General features: G+C 39.8%; 1 protein-coding gene and 1 long non-coding RNA gene across 4 annotated transcripts in view; one reads left to right on the top strand and one right to left on the bottom strand.

Moving 5' to 3' along the window:
• Positions 1 to 4,996, top strand: part of Ghr (growth hormone receptor) — a 265,598-nt gene extending 260,602 nt beyond the window's left edge. For both annotated transcript variants that reach the window (NM_010284.3, NM_001286370.1), the window contains exons 10-11: positions 1,693 to 1,762; positions 2,029 to 4,996. In NM_010284.3, the coding sequence (NP_034414.2) occupies positions 1,693 to 1,762; positions 2,029 to 3,009 (1,051 nt within the window). In that variant the 3' untranslated portion in view covers positions 3,010 to 4,996. The remainder of the gene's footprint in view (positions 1 to 1,692; positions 1,763 to 2,028) is intronic.
• The window catches only part of Gm41254, an 87,133-nt gene that overhangs the window by 62,872 nt on the left and 9,838 nt on the right, over positions 1 to 14,423 (bottom strand). Inside the window, exon 4 of one of the 2 annotated variants that reach the window (XR_003951534.1) lies at positions 11,377 to 11,469. This is a non-coding gene — a long non-coding RNA (predicted gene, 41254). Of the gene's footprint in view, positions 1 to 10,685; positions 11,470 to 14,423 lie in introns of those variants that run through there. The other variant, XR_003951533.1, reaches the window with a different exon arrangement.

The following is a 14,423-nucleotide window of genomic DNA, read 5'->3' as shown; positions in this document are numbered from 1 at the left end:
CTATAGAGCAGCCCTACTCTCCCATTTGAGGAGATGCACAGCTTATCATTTGCTATCATCATTGATTGATTGATTTATACTTCTAGCTTGGGCCCTTGGAGTTGGGGGGTTTTGTGGTTTAAGAGTATCACAACTACAGTAAGCCACTAACGTGTCAAAATAGATCACATTTTTTTCAAAAAGGAGACATACATGTCACAAAATGAAACACTAGCCATTGGGGAATCTTTGTTTCATATAGTTCAAGTTACTTTGTATTTTTATACTTGAAGGATGCATTTATACATCCATAAGCAAGCAATAGAGTGGCATAGCATAGTTCAGACAGCTGGCTTTGGAGCAATCACTCTGGGCCTGAAGGCCAGCCCCACCAAGGGTCTTGTATAATTGGAGAGCACAGATAATATCATCTCCCTTTCCTGGTTGTTGTAAGGATTTGATGAAATGTTTAATGCAAGAGCCGATCATCTTGATCTATAAATAATCATGTGGTGAGGTTTTAGGGACCATATCTGTATCACAACTGTTCCAATGACGTATAGAAGCATTCAGAGATAATTGTGTTGGGTTTAAGGCATAAACACTGGTTAGCTAGTAACAGAAAGATGGTTTATGTAAATTTATTCAAGAAATGCTTATGGAACAACTTCCATGTGCTAAGTAATATAATTCCAACAAGAGACAAATCTGTAGAATAAACATTGAAATTAACTACAGTCAAAAACAATTATTTCAGGGCTGAAAGCAGTAGTTCAGCAAGTGAGAGTGTATAGCGCTCTTGTAGAGGAGTCAAGTTCAATTCCCAGCACCTATATGGGGTGGCTCACATCTGCTGTAACCCTAGCTCGTCTGCCCTCCCTAGGTACCTACTCATTCATGGGATATAATCACAGAAGGACACATAAAATAAAAATAAAATGATAAATCTTGAGGGCGGTTACATGGAAGAGGCTTTATTTAGAGAGGGCAACTGGGAGTGGCTATAGGAAAGAAAGGAGATAATTCAATTTCAGTTAAAAATATTAGTAATAGATTTTTTAAAGAAAAAATAATTTCAATATTTGAAAGAGAAAATGTCAATACATCTTGGTATTATGCATACAATTCTACCCTTATTAGAGATGATTCAGGTTAGTCTGTCCTATTTTAAGTAATACAGGCACTATCATGTTGGCTAGAAGTTATCATCAATGCTTTTTGGTTACTATGGACTGTGTAGTGCTTAGCCCAGTGTAGTGCTTAGCCCAACCCATTTTTTTCAAGTTTGAAAATAATTTTGGTTCCATTTTATTGATTGTCTTGTTTTCTATTTGGTGTTACATGCTTTAAAAGTATCTTATTTGTATCTTATTTATAAGTTACATGAAAGCTGGCTTTAGACAGAATTAGACTCCTCACTGCCAAGTACTAAAATTGACCACTCATCAATAGCACTAAAAAAAAAAAAAGAGTTAAACCATGACTTAGCTAAATGATCTTAAACGAAGGCCTTTGGGTGATGTTTTTCTCCTGAAACTTTTGCCACCTACTTCCTGCTTAGAACTCTCCCTCTCTTTTGAATATTCTGCTTATACAAGATATAAGAATGCCTAGAATAAGTGATAGTACTGGCAATATTTCATTCTACCTTTTTGAGATAATTTTTAAGATGTAAAATAAAGATGTAGAAATAACACTTTATTTGTTTCCAAGGATTAAGATGCTGATTTTACCCCCAGTCCCAGTTCCAAAGATTAAAGGGATTGATCCAGATCTTCTCAAGGTAACTAAGTCTACATTGTGGATCATTCAATTAAGTAGTACCTAAAGAATACTATCTATCTTCTGTTGGGAGGGGTGGTGGTGGTTGGTTGGTTGGTTGGGTTTTGTTGTTGACTTTGGTTTTTTTGGGTTTTGGAGTGTTTTGATTTTTTTGTGTTTGGTTAGTTGGTTTGGTTTAGTTTGAAATCACAATGCATCCTATCTAAAGTTATATAATGGTTTTTTGAGTTGCTTTTCATAGATCTCCACTTTCTCTCTGCCTCCTAGGAAGGGAAGTTGGAGGAGGTGAACACCATCTTAGGCATTCATGATAACTACAAACCCGACTTCTACAATGATGATTCCTGGGTCGAGTTCATTGAGCTAGATATTGATGAAGCAGATGTGGATGAGAAGACTGAAGGGTCTGACACAGACAGACTTCTAAGCAATGATCATGAGAAATCAGCTGGTATCCTTGGAGCAAAGGATGATGATTCTGGGCGTACCAGCTGTTACGACCCTGACATTTTGGATACTGATTTCCATACCAGTGACATGTGTGATGGTACCTTGAAGTTTGCTCAGTCACAGAAGTTAAATATGGAAGCTGATCTCTTGTGCCTTGATCAGAAGAATCTGAAGAACTTGCCTTATGATGCTTCCCTTGGCTCTCTGCATCCCTCCATTACCCAGACAGTAGAAGAAAACAAGCCACAGCCACTTTTGAGCAGCGAAACTGAGGCAACCCACCAACTCGCCTCTACACCGATGAGTAATCCCACATCACTGGCAAACATTGACTTTTATGCCCAAGTAAGCGACATTACACCAGCAGGTGGTGTAGTCCTTTCCCCAGGCCAAAAGATTAAGGCAGGGATAGCCCAAGGCAATACCCAGCGGGAGGTGGCCACGCCCTGCCAAGAAAATTACAGCATGAACAGTGCCTACTTTTGTGAGTCAGATGCCAAAAAATGCATCGCTGTGGCCCCTCGCATGGAAGCCACGTCTTGTATAAAACCAAGCTTTAACCAAGAGGACATTTACATCACCACAGAAAGCCTTACCACTACTGCCCAGATGTCTGAGACAGCAGATATTGCTCCAGATGCTGAGATGTCTGTCCCAGACTACACCACGGTTCACACCGTGCAGTCTCCAAGGGGCCTTATACTCAACGCAACTGCTTTGCCTTTGCCTGACAAAAAGAATTTTCCCTCCTCGTGTGGTTATGTGAGCACAGACCAACTGAACAAAATCATGCAGTAGCCTTTCCTATCTTTAATGGCAAGGGAAAGGCTGGGCACAAACGCTTAAACCAAAACTATGTTTTAAATCTGTGTTGGGAGAGCATGAGAGTGGATATGGATTCTAAAATACTTTTTCTGGAAATGTCAAAATATCATAAAGTGGAAAATCAAGAATTCGTAATCAGATAAATGCTCCCATTGTGAATTATAAATATTTTAATGAATTGTCTTTAAGACTGTATAGTGGCAGTGATTGTCTGTACTGTGGGTCTTAATTTTGTGATACTAAGCATTAAATAGCTACGTTTTTTATGTATGTAGATCATGCTTTTTGAAAAAGCAAAACAATCAGGTGGCTTTTGCAGTTCAGGAAATTGAATGCAGATTATAGCACAGGCTGATTTTTTTTTTCTTTTTTAAATAACTGGGAACTAAAACTCTAGGTGAGAAGGTAAAACTAGTTTGGATATGCAAAACATTTATTTTGACATGAAATTGATAAAGATATTTTTAATAATTTACACTTTAAGCATGAGTACTTTATAATATGCTACACACATATTGTAGTTCAGAACAATCCATCTAAGGATGTAGCAGCTACAGTGTAAAGAGGGTTTCATGTTTTGGTCAATGAACGTAAAGAAAACCAAACAAGTTAGATTTTTACAAAGCCCTTTTATAACTTCCAAAACTTCTTAACTCTAAAAATGTCTAATAACCTGCATTATTAGAAAAAAACATTTTAAATTTGTAAACGAATATTTTTTTAATTTTGAAAACTTTATTTTTTTTTAATGTTGAATCAACGTATCATACACCAAACAGTAAACAGAAATTATAATAATGGAAGAAGTGCTTTCTTCGACAAATTTCCATTCAAGCCACACAGCTACATGTAAGAGAAGTAGAAGTGATGTGGTGTGATTGGCTAGGATGCAGAAGAGCTTCAGGAATACAAGAAGTGAGAGCCCAAGGATTGGGAGGAGGGGGCTCTCACATCTCCACAGTGCAGTCTGTCAAACCCAGCTTGGTTTTTATAGTATTCTAAGAATTATTGTGTACAAGGAAAAGTCTCACATGTATGAAATCCAGTATCCAGATGGGGTAAAGTTAGCAGATAATAGGATAGGAAATTAAAGACCTAGATCTTTTTTCACAGACAGACACAAATTTTTAATTCAGGGAGAAGGGACAGAATAAATGACTTCCCACTCACAAAGCACAACTCAGAAGTAATTAAACAGGTAACAGAAACCTTGCCATCAAACCTTTGATAAGATGTATTTTAAGTAGTAAGCAGTATTTCAATGCTTCTTACTTACCCTCCCAGGACAACCGATCTCAAATAAGGGAGATAAGGTAGATAAAAATCACTTTTTGATTCTGTAATAACATAAACATAGTTCTTTGGGTTAGCACCCCCCCCAAAAAAAATTTATGGGAGAAAGAGGACTCTCAGCTGACTGAAGAATACATCTCATTTAAATATTTTTTAGATGCCTGAAACTTTAAAATTACCTTTAAGTTTTAATGGTATTTACCATTTTGCCAAGACCTTTGTGGGGAAACAAGCTTAATGTTTAGTGATTTTGAAATCTCTTTCATGCAGGAGAGACAGTGAAAATCTAGCCTTGGGTGTTTAAGGTTCGCCTTGTTACTTTGTAATAGATTTTAATAAGTTTTTCTGCTACTTTGCTGCTATGGTTTCTCCAATGGCTACATGATTTAGTTCATATGAAGTATCATCAACTTAGAATCTATTCAGCTTAAAGATGTGTGTTTTGATGAACTATCTTACCATTTCACCATAGGCTGACCACGTTTCTATAGCCAAAAATAGCTAAATACCTCAATCAGTTCCAGAATGTCATTTTTTGGTACTTTGCTGGCCACACAAGCCGTTATTCACCGTTTAACTAGTTGTGTTCTGCAGTCTATATTTAACTTTCTTTATGTCTGTGGATTTTTCCCTTCAAAGTTCAATAAATTTATTTTCTTGGATTTCTGATCTTATGTTTCTAATAGCCTTGAAGCACAATTACCTAGACAATGTACTGAGACTAACTGTAAAGGACGTAGATGAGTTCATTTAAATGCATCAGTGAATAGTGGATCGTGGATCACAAAGCGGCAGAGGAGCAGGGTGTGGTTAAGATAGTCTTTTTCTTTTATGGACTCTGCCTTCTCTTTAGGATAACACTCATGTGGACAGAGACTTACAGATGCTTTGAACACATCCTAAAAGTTAAATGGTGTGTCCAAGTTGATGGGGAATTGTGGGAAATGGAAAGAGGAGCGTTGTCTCTAAACTACATTTCTAGCTTGAGTGTGTTATCTGCCATTGGGAAGAGTGGTTCTCCCTGGGCTTATGTATTGACAGAGTTCTTCATTCTGATGACTCGTCATCATAAGAGACTGACAATGAGTCTCTATACTAGTTGCTTTTCTAATAATTGCCTGAATAAGCAACTTAGGGACAAGAGGTTTGTCATAGTTCCCAGTTTAGAGGGTGGGAAAGGCAGGGCACCTGGAGTGGCCTGGCTTGTAACAGTGGGAACTTGCAACATGACTTGTCCACATCTTGGAGGATAAGGAAACAGAAAGCTCCAGCTAGAACTAAAGGCAAATATGACTTTCAGTTCCCACCCCCAGCTACTTGGCTTTGTCAGATATATCCCTAAACCCAAAGGTTCCACAACTCCTAAAACAGAGCCATCAGCTTGACACCAGGTCTTCAAACACGGGAGCCTCTGAAAGACATTTTCTATTCAAGCCATATGTAAGTTTCTTCCTCCTGGGAGGAAGGTTGGTTAGGCAGGTTGTGTGGCTCAGCTCGAGATGGAGAGGCTTAGATTCTTACTTCAGGTTTCAAGTGGTGAATTACATGCTCTCAGGCATGCATTAAGGCCTAGGAGGTAGAAGGCTGACATTGGAATTACCCAGCCACTGGACAGCTGTTTACTGTTTCAGCCAGTTTCCCAAGCTGCCAAGACTGTAGAGAATACTTGGTGACTACATTCTATTTAAAAAAAAAAAAAAAACAAACAAAAAAGCTGAGCAGTGGTTGTGCACGCCTTCAATCCCAGCACTTGGGAAACAGAGGCAGGTGGATTTCTGAGTTCAAGGCCAGCCTAGTCTACAGAGTGAGTTACAGGACAGCCAGGGCTACAGAGAAACCCTGTCTACTTCAAGCACCTGATATCGATTGCCTACAGGTGCTAGACAAGACCCAATCTTCTGAAGAGGACCTTGTCTATTTCAGAAGATTGATGACTCGTGATTATGTGTATCTGTCTGTTCTTAAATATTGTGATAATTCGCTCTACCAAGATGTGTACTAACAGAAAATATTTACATGTTTTTATAGAAAAAAAAGTTTGACAGTAAATTTATTCTAGTAAGAAATCACAATCAAAGCTGGGTGGTGTAGTGGCACACACCTTTAATCCCAGCACACAGGAGGAAGAGGCAGGGAGATCTCTGTGAGTTCAAGGTCAGCCTGTTCTACAAGGTGAGTTTCAGGACAGCCAGACCTACATCTCAACAGAAAAAAGAAAACGGGAAAGAAATCACAAGCATAAAAGCTAGAGATGGTTTCAAGCTAAACTCTTGTTTAAAATTCAAGTTCTTACATAATATGTCCCCAGTTGCCTTTGCCAATTTTATATTTATGAGCTGGGTATAAAGGGCACCATTTACAAATAAGAATTTGAGCTTTGCTAACATCACTTTCTTTGGAAAACTAATAGGTATATTGTGTTTACCTTGTTATATGGGTAAAACCCCTTATGGTTAAAAGGATTCCTCCCAGGTAAGTTCAGTTTGAATGGACTGAAACGATAAAATCTAGAGATACGCTAGACTTTAGACTTGAGTACGACTCTTTTTTTTTTTTTTTTTTTTTTTGTAAAAAAGATATTTATTTCTCATTTTGTTAGCATTTACTGAGGACAATCATGACACAGTTCTACTTTACAAAACTATCAGGAAGTAACAATTTGACGTTCATGTGAACTATAATTACCTACTTTTCTTCTTCTACAACATGTACCTCAGAGACAGGATGACAGGCCAAGAAGAACATGATATACCACCTGACATTAATAGCAAGCACATGCTTTCAAAAGAATTTCACAATAACACTTATTCAAAAATATCATTTTTGATTCTTTGACTATTTTATAACACCTCAGAAAGGATTGTCTATTTTACAGCAAAGGTGTGACAAGAATTTATTGGGTAAATGAATTCAAAATTTTAATCACAAGTAAGTAGTCTAGAGTTAGCATGTACAAAGCTTCATTTCTGCCCATGAGTCCCAAAGTGATTCCCATGATTCCAAAGTTGTCCCTCTGGCAGAGTCATGATTGTTCTTTTTTTAATATTTTTATTACATATTTTCCTCAATTACATTTCCAATGCTATAACCAAAAGTCCCCCATACCCTCCCCCCCACTTCCCTACCCACCCATTCCCATTTTTTTGGCCCTGGCATTCCCCTGTACTGGGGCATATACAGTTTGCATGTCCAATGGGCCTCTCTTTCCAGTGATGGCCGACTAGGCCATCTTTTGATACATATGCAGCTAGAGACACGAGTTCTGGGGGTACTGATTAGTTCATATTGTTGTTCCACCTATAGGGTTGCAGACCCCTTCAGCTCCTTGGGTACTTTCTCTAGCTCCTCCATTGGGAGCCCTGTGATCCATCCAATAGCTGACTGTGAGCATCCACTTATGTGTTTGCTAGGCCCCAGCATAGTCTCACAAGAGACAGCTACATCTGAGTCCTTTCAATAAAATCTTGCTAGTGTATGCAATGGTGTCAGTGTTTGGAAGCTGATTATGGGGTGGATCCCTGGATATGGCAGTCTCTAGATGGTCCATCCTTTCCTCTCAGCTCCAATCTTTGTCTCTGTAACTCCTTCCATGGGTGTTTTGTTCCCAATTCTAAGAAGGGGCAAAGTGTCCACACTTCAGTCTTCATTCTTCTTGAGTTTCATGTGTTTAGCAAATTGTATCTTATATCTTGGGTATCCTAGGTTTTGGGCTAATATCCACTTATCAGTGAGTACGTATTGTGTGAGTTCCTTTGTGAATGTGTTACCTCACTCAGGATGATGCCCTCCAGGTCCATTCATTTGGCTAGGAATTTCATAAATTCATTCTTTTTAATAGCTGAGTAGTACTCCGTTGTGTAAATGTACCACATTTTCTGTATTCATTCCTCTGTTGAGGGGCATCTGGGTTCTTTCCAGCTTCTGGCTATTATAAATAAGGCTGCTATGAACATAGTGGAGCATATGTCCTTCTTACCGGTTGGGACGTCTTCTGGATATATGCCCAGGAGAGGTATTGCTGGATCCTCCGGTAGTACTATGTCCAATTTTCTGAGGAACCACCAGACTGATTTCCAGAGTGGTTGTACAAGCCTGCAATCCTACCAACAATGGAGGAGTGTTCCTCTTTCTCCACATCCTTGCCAGATCCTCCGGTAGTACTATGTCCAATTTTCTGAGGAACCACCAGACTGATTTCCAGAGTGGTTGTACAAGCCTGCAATCCTACCAACAATGGAGGAGTGTTCCTCTTTCTCCACATCCTTGCCAGCATCTGCTGTCACCTGAATTTTTGATCTTAGCCATTCTGACTGGTGTGAGGTTGAATCTCAGGGTTGTTTTGATTTGCATTTCCCTGATGATTAAGGATGTTGAACATTTTATCAGGTGCTTCTCTGCCATTCGGTATTCCTCAGGTGAGAATTCTTTGTTCAGTTCTGAGCCCCATTTTTTAATGGGGTTATTTGATTTTCTGAAGTCCACCTTCTTGAGTTCTTTATATATGTTGGATATTAGTCCCCTATCTGATTTAGGATAGGTAAAGATCCTTTCCCAATCTGTTGGTGGTCTTTTTGTCTTATTGACGGTGTCTTTTGCCTTGCAGAAGCTTTGGAGTTTCATTAGGTCCCATTTGTCAATTCTCGATCTTACAGCACAAGCCATTGCTGTTCTGTTCAGGAATTTTTCCCCTGTGCCCATATCTTCAAGGCTTTTCCCCACTTTCTCCTCTATAAGTTTCAGTGTCTCTGGTTTTATGTGAAGTTCCTTGATCCACTTAGATTTGACTTTAGTACAAGGAGATAAGAATGGATCAATTCGAATTCTTCTACATGATAACAACCAGTTGTGCCAGCACCATTTGTTGAAAATGCTGTCTTTCTTCCTCTGGATGGTTTTAGTTCCCTTGTCGAAGATCAAGTGACCATAGGTGTGTGGGTTCATTTCTGGGTCTTCAATTCTATTCCATTGGTCTACTTGTCTGTCAGTATACTAGTTCCATGCAGTTTTTATCGCAATTGCTCTGTAGTACAGCTTTAGGTCAGGTTGAGTACGACTCTTGTGGGTGAGCACTGACTCTATGGGGATGTTGGAGGTGATGCTTACAGAATTATAAACAGAGTTATTAACATACTAAAGTAAAGCTTCTAGGCCAGGGAGAACCCTTCACCACCCCTGACACTTTTCTCCCTGGCAAATAAGCTGTCACTTGGGGAAGGAAGAGATATAAAAAAATCCCTGCTGAACAGCTGGTAGCTGGACTGTTGCCAAAATTATGACTCTGAAGCAGAAAGCTTGTTGCTACTTTCCTATGTCCCACTGAAAACACTGGGACCTGGTTTGTTTTGTGACCATCTGGTGACTTGTCTGAGCTTAAACATTTCCCCATAGATGTATTTGAAAACACTTGCCATTTCTTAAGCAATGTTTGTGACTTCCTAGCTCTGTGTTCTTGTTCCTGGCACTTTCTCAACCAGAAACCCTTCCACACATATCAAACCTGTGTATCAAAATGCTTCTGCAATCAAGGCTCAGTTCGAATGCCTCCAAACGTGAATAATCAGTTCTCTGATTCCCTCCAACCATTTCTCATTCTTTGCCCTTTGGCTGGTCTAGTAGCCTTTTAGGGTAGGGTGAGGTAAATACAGTTCTTGGGAATGCCTGATGCTAAAATGTCTTGAAATGAATAATTTTAAGGTGAATATACTTTAGAATATACTTTAAATCATACTCCTCTCTGAGGCAGTCATGACACAGTTTTAGATTTTGAAACATTAAAAACTAAAGTTGACACCTTATTTTCCAGTGTATTTAATGATGAAATATATCCCATAGTTCAGAGATGTGATGGTTCAATTCCACTTTAAAAAGTGAATATTACAAAAAAGGAAATCACACAATTATGGGGGGCTTCCCAGTGCATATGACAAGTTATTGATACTACACACTGATCTATTGAGTGGGCAAAAGCATTATTTCTTTAAAATGTATACACTTTAAAAAGACTTTATTTGCTTCATTATCAACTAGCCTTTGGTAAATCATACCTTTCTTCTGGTGGGGTGCCCTGCCTTCATGCTAATGACTACTGATTGATCAGAGTAGTGGTTGATAAAAGTTAGGGTGTCTGTGGCAGTTAGTGGAATCAAGGCAACAGTAAACTTTTCATACATTTCTCTGTGGTGTGTGATATGCTCTGATAGGACTTTACCCACAGAACTTCGTTCTTGTTTTTTAAATTGGTTACTTTATTTATTTACATTTCAAATGTTATCCCCATTCCCAGTGTCCCTCCACAAGCCCCCTATCTTCTCCTCCCCTACTCGTTTACCCCCTCCCCACTCCTGCCTCAGTGGCCTAGCTTTCCCCTATCCTGGGTCATCAAGACTCCACAGGACCAAGGGGCTCCCTTCCAAGTGATGCCAGATGAGGTAATCCTCTGTTACATATCCAGCTGGACTCATGGGCAGCCCTTCTGTACTCTGGTTGGTGGTTTAGTCCCTGGAAGCTTTGGGAAGTCTGGTTGGTTGATACTGTTCTTCCTATGAGGTGGCAAACCCCTTCACCTCCAACAGTCCTTGCCCTACCTTTACCACAGAACTTCTTTCAAGTTGGAAAACTATACCATTGTCTTGTGAGTGACTTTGTGTTATATGTTGAACCTGTTGTTTTTTAATAACACTGTGAGGAGAAGGGTGGCAGCTCAAGAGAGAACTTTCTTTCTGAATTCTTTTTTTATTGTTTGAGAATTTCAGATGCACATAACATATTTTGGTCCAATTCACTCCCTGCCCATCTAAGTTTCCCTTATATCCCAAGACATTTTTCCCCTTCTAAGATGTACTCGTCTTAGAACAACAAAGTTCACTTAGTGCTATTTTGTATACAGTATCATCCATAGGAACATGGGCAGCCAATGAGACAGCCACAACCCTGAAGAAAACTGACTCTTTCCTCCCCTGGTGACCATTACAAGAACTTTGCTTTACTACCCATAAGCAACTCCACATCCATTAAAATTTTACCATGTGTTTATAACGACTCACTCACATCTTCAAAGTCAACTTCTCTTTCTAGCTCTCAGATGTTTTACAAAGTCTGTAAGTTCTTCCTCCATTGAATTCTTGAGCCCTTCGAAGGTTCCTGTGAAAATTGGAGACAACTTCCTTCAAATTCCTATCAATTTTGCATTAATTGCAAAATTATGCCATTAATCCATGAATCATAAATGTTAATTGAGTCTGATTACGAGTGCTTTCCTGAAGGTTCTCAGTTTACATTGCCCACTTTGACCAGAGGAATCTTATCTATGGCTACTATCTCTTGCTTTCTAAAATATATTTCTTAAACAATAAAAGTCAAAGTTGGAAATCACTGAAATTAAAAGAGAGTGGATATGTGGTGGTGGAATAATATAAATACAGTACTCATGCATGAAATCCTCAAAAACGGCTATAGGAAAACATAAGGAATATATGTTAAGATATTGAGATTGGTTAGAACTTTCTGAATAGAACTTCAAAACCCAGGAATTAGCCCCATGTACCAAGTGATGAAACTACACAAAATTTAAAAGTTTTTCAATAGGAGGCAAGAAAGGCAATTGTGTCCTTACAAGCCCTGGCTGCTCTTCCAGAAGACCCACAATGGATACCCAGCACCCATGTGTCAGTTAACAACTGTGTGTTACCACAGGTCCAGGGAATCTAATGCCTGGGACCTACTGGGACTCTGTGGGCACTGAACACACATGGTGCACAGACATACATATGAGCAAAATATCCACACACACACACACACACACACACACACACACACACACACACACACACACACAAATCTTTCTTTAAAGTTTCTGCACCACAGCAAAATATTTAAAAAAAAAATTCTGGTTAACAATTCTCAACAGTGAGCTTAAAATATTTAATAAACCATGTTGTAAACACATGTAGCATCTACAGTTTACTGTTCCATTTATAAACTAAAATAAAAAAGTGCAAATTTAGTATGATTCTAAAAGAACCTTCATAATACTAAATAAATATTGGCTTAGAATTGAAACAACAAGCTACATTGCCTCTAACAGTCATGTTGCCTTTTGATGCTGTGAAGGTAGACACTGATTCCTTTTCAGTAGCTATTGGAGGCCTGAGTTTTGTCTTTTCTGAATAGAGCAGTCTTGTGTACATTTAATATAGCCACCTTCATATACGGCTATCTGGGATCTTCTAAATGGCTTGCCTAGTTTCTGTGCTCACACTTGCTGCTTAGTCTCTTATACACTCATGTTAAAGATGGTTCCTTCTCGTCGAGCTTCATAAACACCTCTGCTGTGCTTCATGTTTTCCTTCTGTAGCTTCCTCACCACCCTCCTCCTTCAAAGAATCAAAGAGAGTTAGGCTCCACATCTGCACTAGACTTTGAGAACATTGTGGCTGGTTTGATCTTCTGTGCATACTGCTCATGCTTTTTCTGAAACAACAAAAAGACTATTTCATGTTCTCAGTCATATAGAATATTTACATGGTTCTATATGTTCACTCTGAAATGTCAATGTCTTCCCACTATTCCCCACTTCAAGGAAGCTATCCCCCCACAACTGCTAGGACTCTATTCTACCTAAGCATTGAAAATCAGTGCAAGCACTCCCTTCACACTCACAGCTTGGACAAACATTTGATGCCAAATAGCAAGCTTCTAGCCTTTTGTTTTTGTACATTCCAAATGCTGCCCCTCCTTCCAGTCATCCCTCCTTTCACCCTCCCTATCTCCAGTGAGAGGGGACACTACCCAGGGGATACCCCCCACCCTGGTACATTAAGTCTCTACAAGGTTAGACTCATCATCTTCTCCCACTGAGGCCAGACCAGGTAGCCCTGTTGGGTAAGAGATTCCAGAAATAGGCTTTAGGGACAACCCCAACTCCAGTTGTTGGGGGACCCTTAGGAGACTGAGCTGCACATCTGCTACATATGTGCTAGGGGATTCTATTCAGCCCATGTAAGCTCTTTGGTTAGTGGCTCAGTCAGGGAGCTCCCAGGGGTCCAGGTTGACCCTGTTGATCTTCCTGTGGAATTCCTGTCCCCTTCAGGACCTTCAACCCTTCCCCCCAACTCTTCCATAAAGGTCCCCAACTTCGATCCTATGTTTGGCTGTGAGTATCTGCATCCATTTCAGTCAAGACAGATGTGCTAGGCTCCTATCTGCAAGCATAACAATATTGTTAATAGTGTCAGGGATTGATGCTTGCCCTTGGGATGGGTCTCAAAGTTGTGCTGGTTATTGGTTGGCCATTCTCTCAGTCTCAGCCCTGTTTTCATTCCTGCATTTCTTTTAGACAGAGCGAATTTTGGGTAGAGAGTTTTGTGGGTGGGTTGGTGTTCTTATCCCTCCACTGGGGGTCCTGCCTGGATATAGGAGGTGGTCTCTTCAGGTTCCATATCCCCACTGTTAGGCATCTTAGCTAAGGTCACCCAACTTGACTCCTGGGAGCATTCCCCCATCCCAGGTCTCTGGGACTTCCTAGAGATTCCCCTTACTGACCTCCATCCTCATCAGTTGCAAATTTCTATTCATTCTCCTGGCCCTCTCTCCTGTTTCTCCCCACACCTGATCCTGATCCCCCGTGCCCTCTCACATCCAGTTCTCTCTCTTCATCTGCCTCCTATGACTATTTTATTCTCCCTTCTAAGTGAGATTCAAGCATCCTTGCTTGGACCTTTCTTCTTATACTTAGACTCCAACAAACCAAATAACCCAATTAAAAATGGGATACAGAGCTAAACAGAGAACTCTTGACAAAGGAATCTCAAATGGCCGAGAAGCACTTAAGAAAGAAAAGTTCAGCATCCTTAGTCATCAGGGAAATGCAAATCAAAATGACTCTGAGATTCCACCTTATACGAATCAGAATGTCTAAGATTCTAGCACAAGCTGGCTAGGATGTGGAGGAAGGGGAACACTCCTCCGTTGCTGATGATTGCAAACTTGTACAACCACTCTGGAAATCAATCTGGTGGTTTCTCAGAAAATTGGAAATACTTCTACTAGAAGAACCAGCTATACAACTCCTGGGTGTATACTCAAAAGATGCTCCT

The sequence above is a fragment of the Mus musculus genome, chromosome 15 (genome assembly GCF_000001635.26).
Source record: "Mus musculus strain C57BL/6J chromosome 15, GRCm38.p6 C57BL/6J".
NCBI lineage: Eukaryota > Metazoa > Chordata > Mammalia > Rodentia > Muridae > Mus > Mus musculus.
The sequence above is the reverse complement of the archived record's forward strand: the minus strand, read 5'-3'. Positions and strand labels throughout refer to the sequence as shown.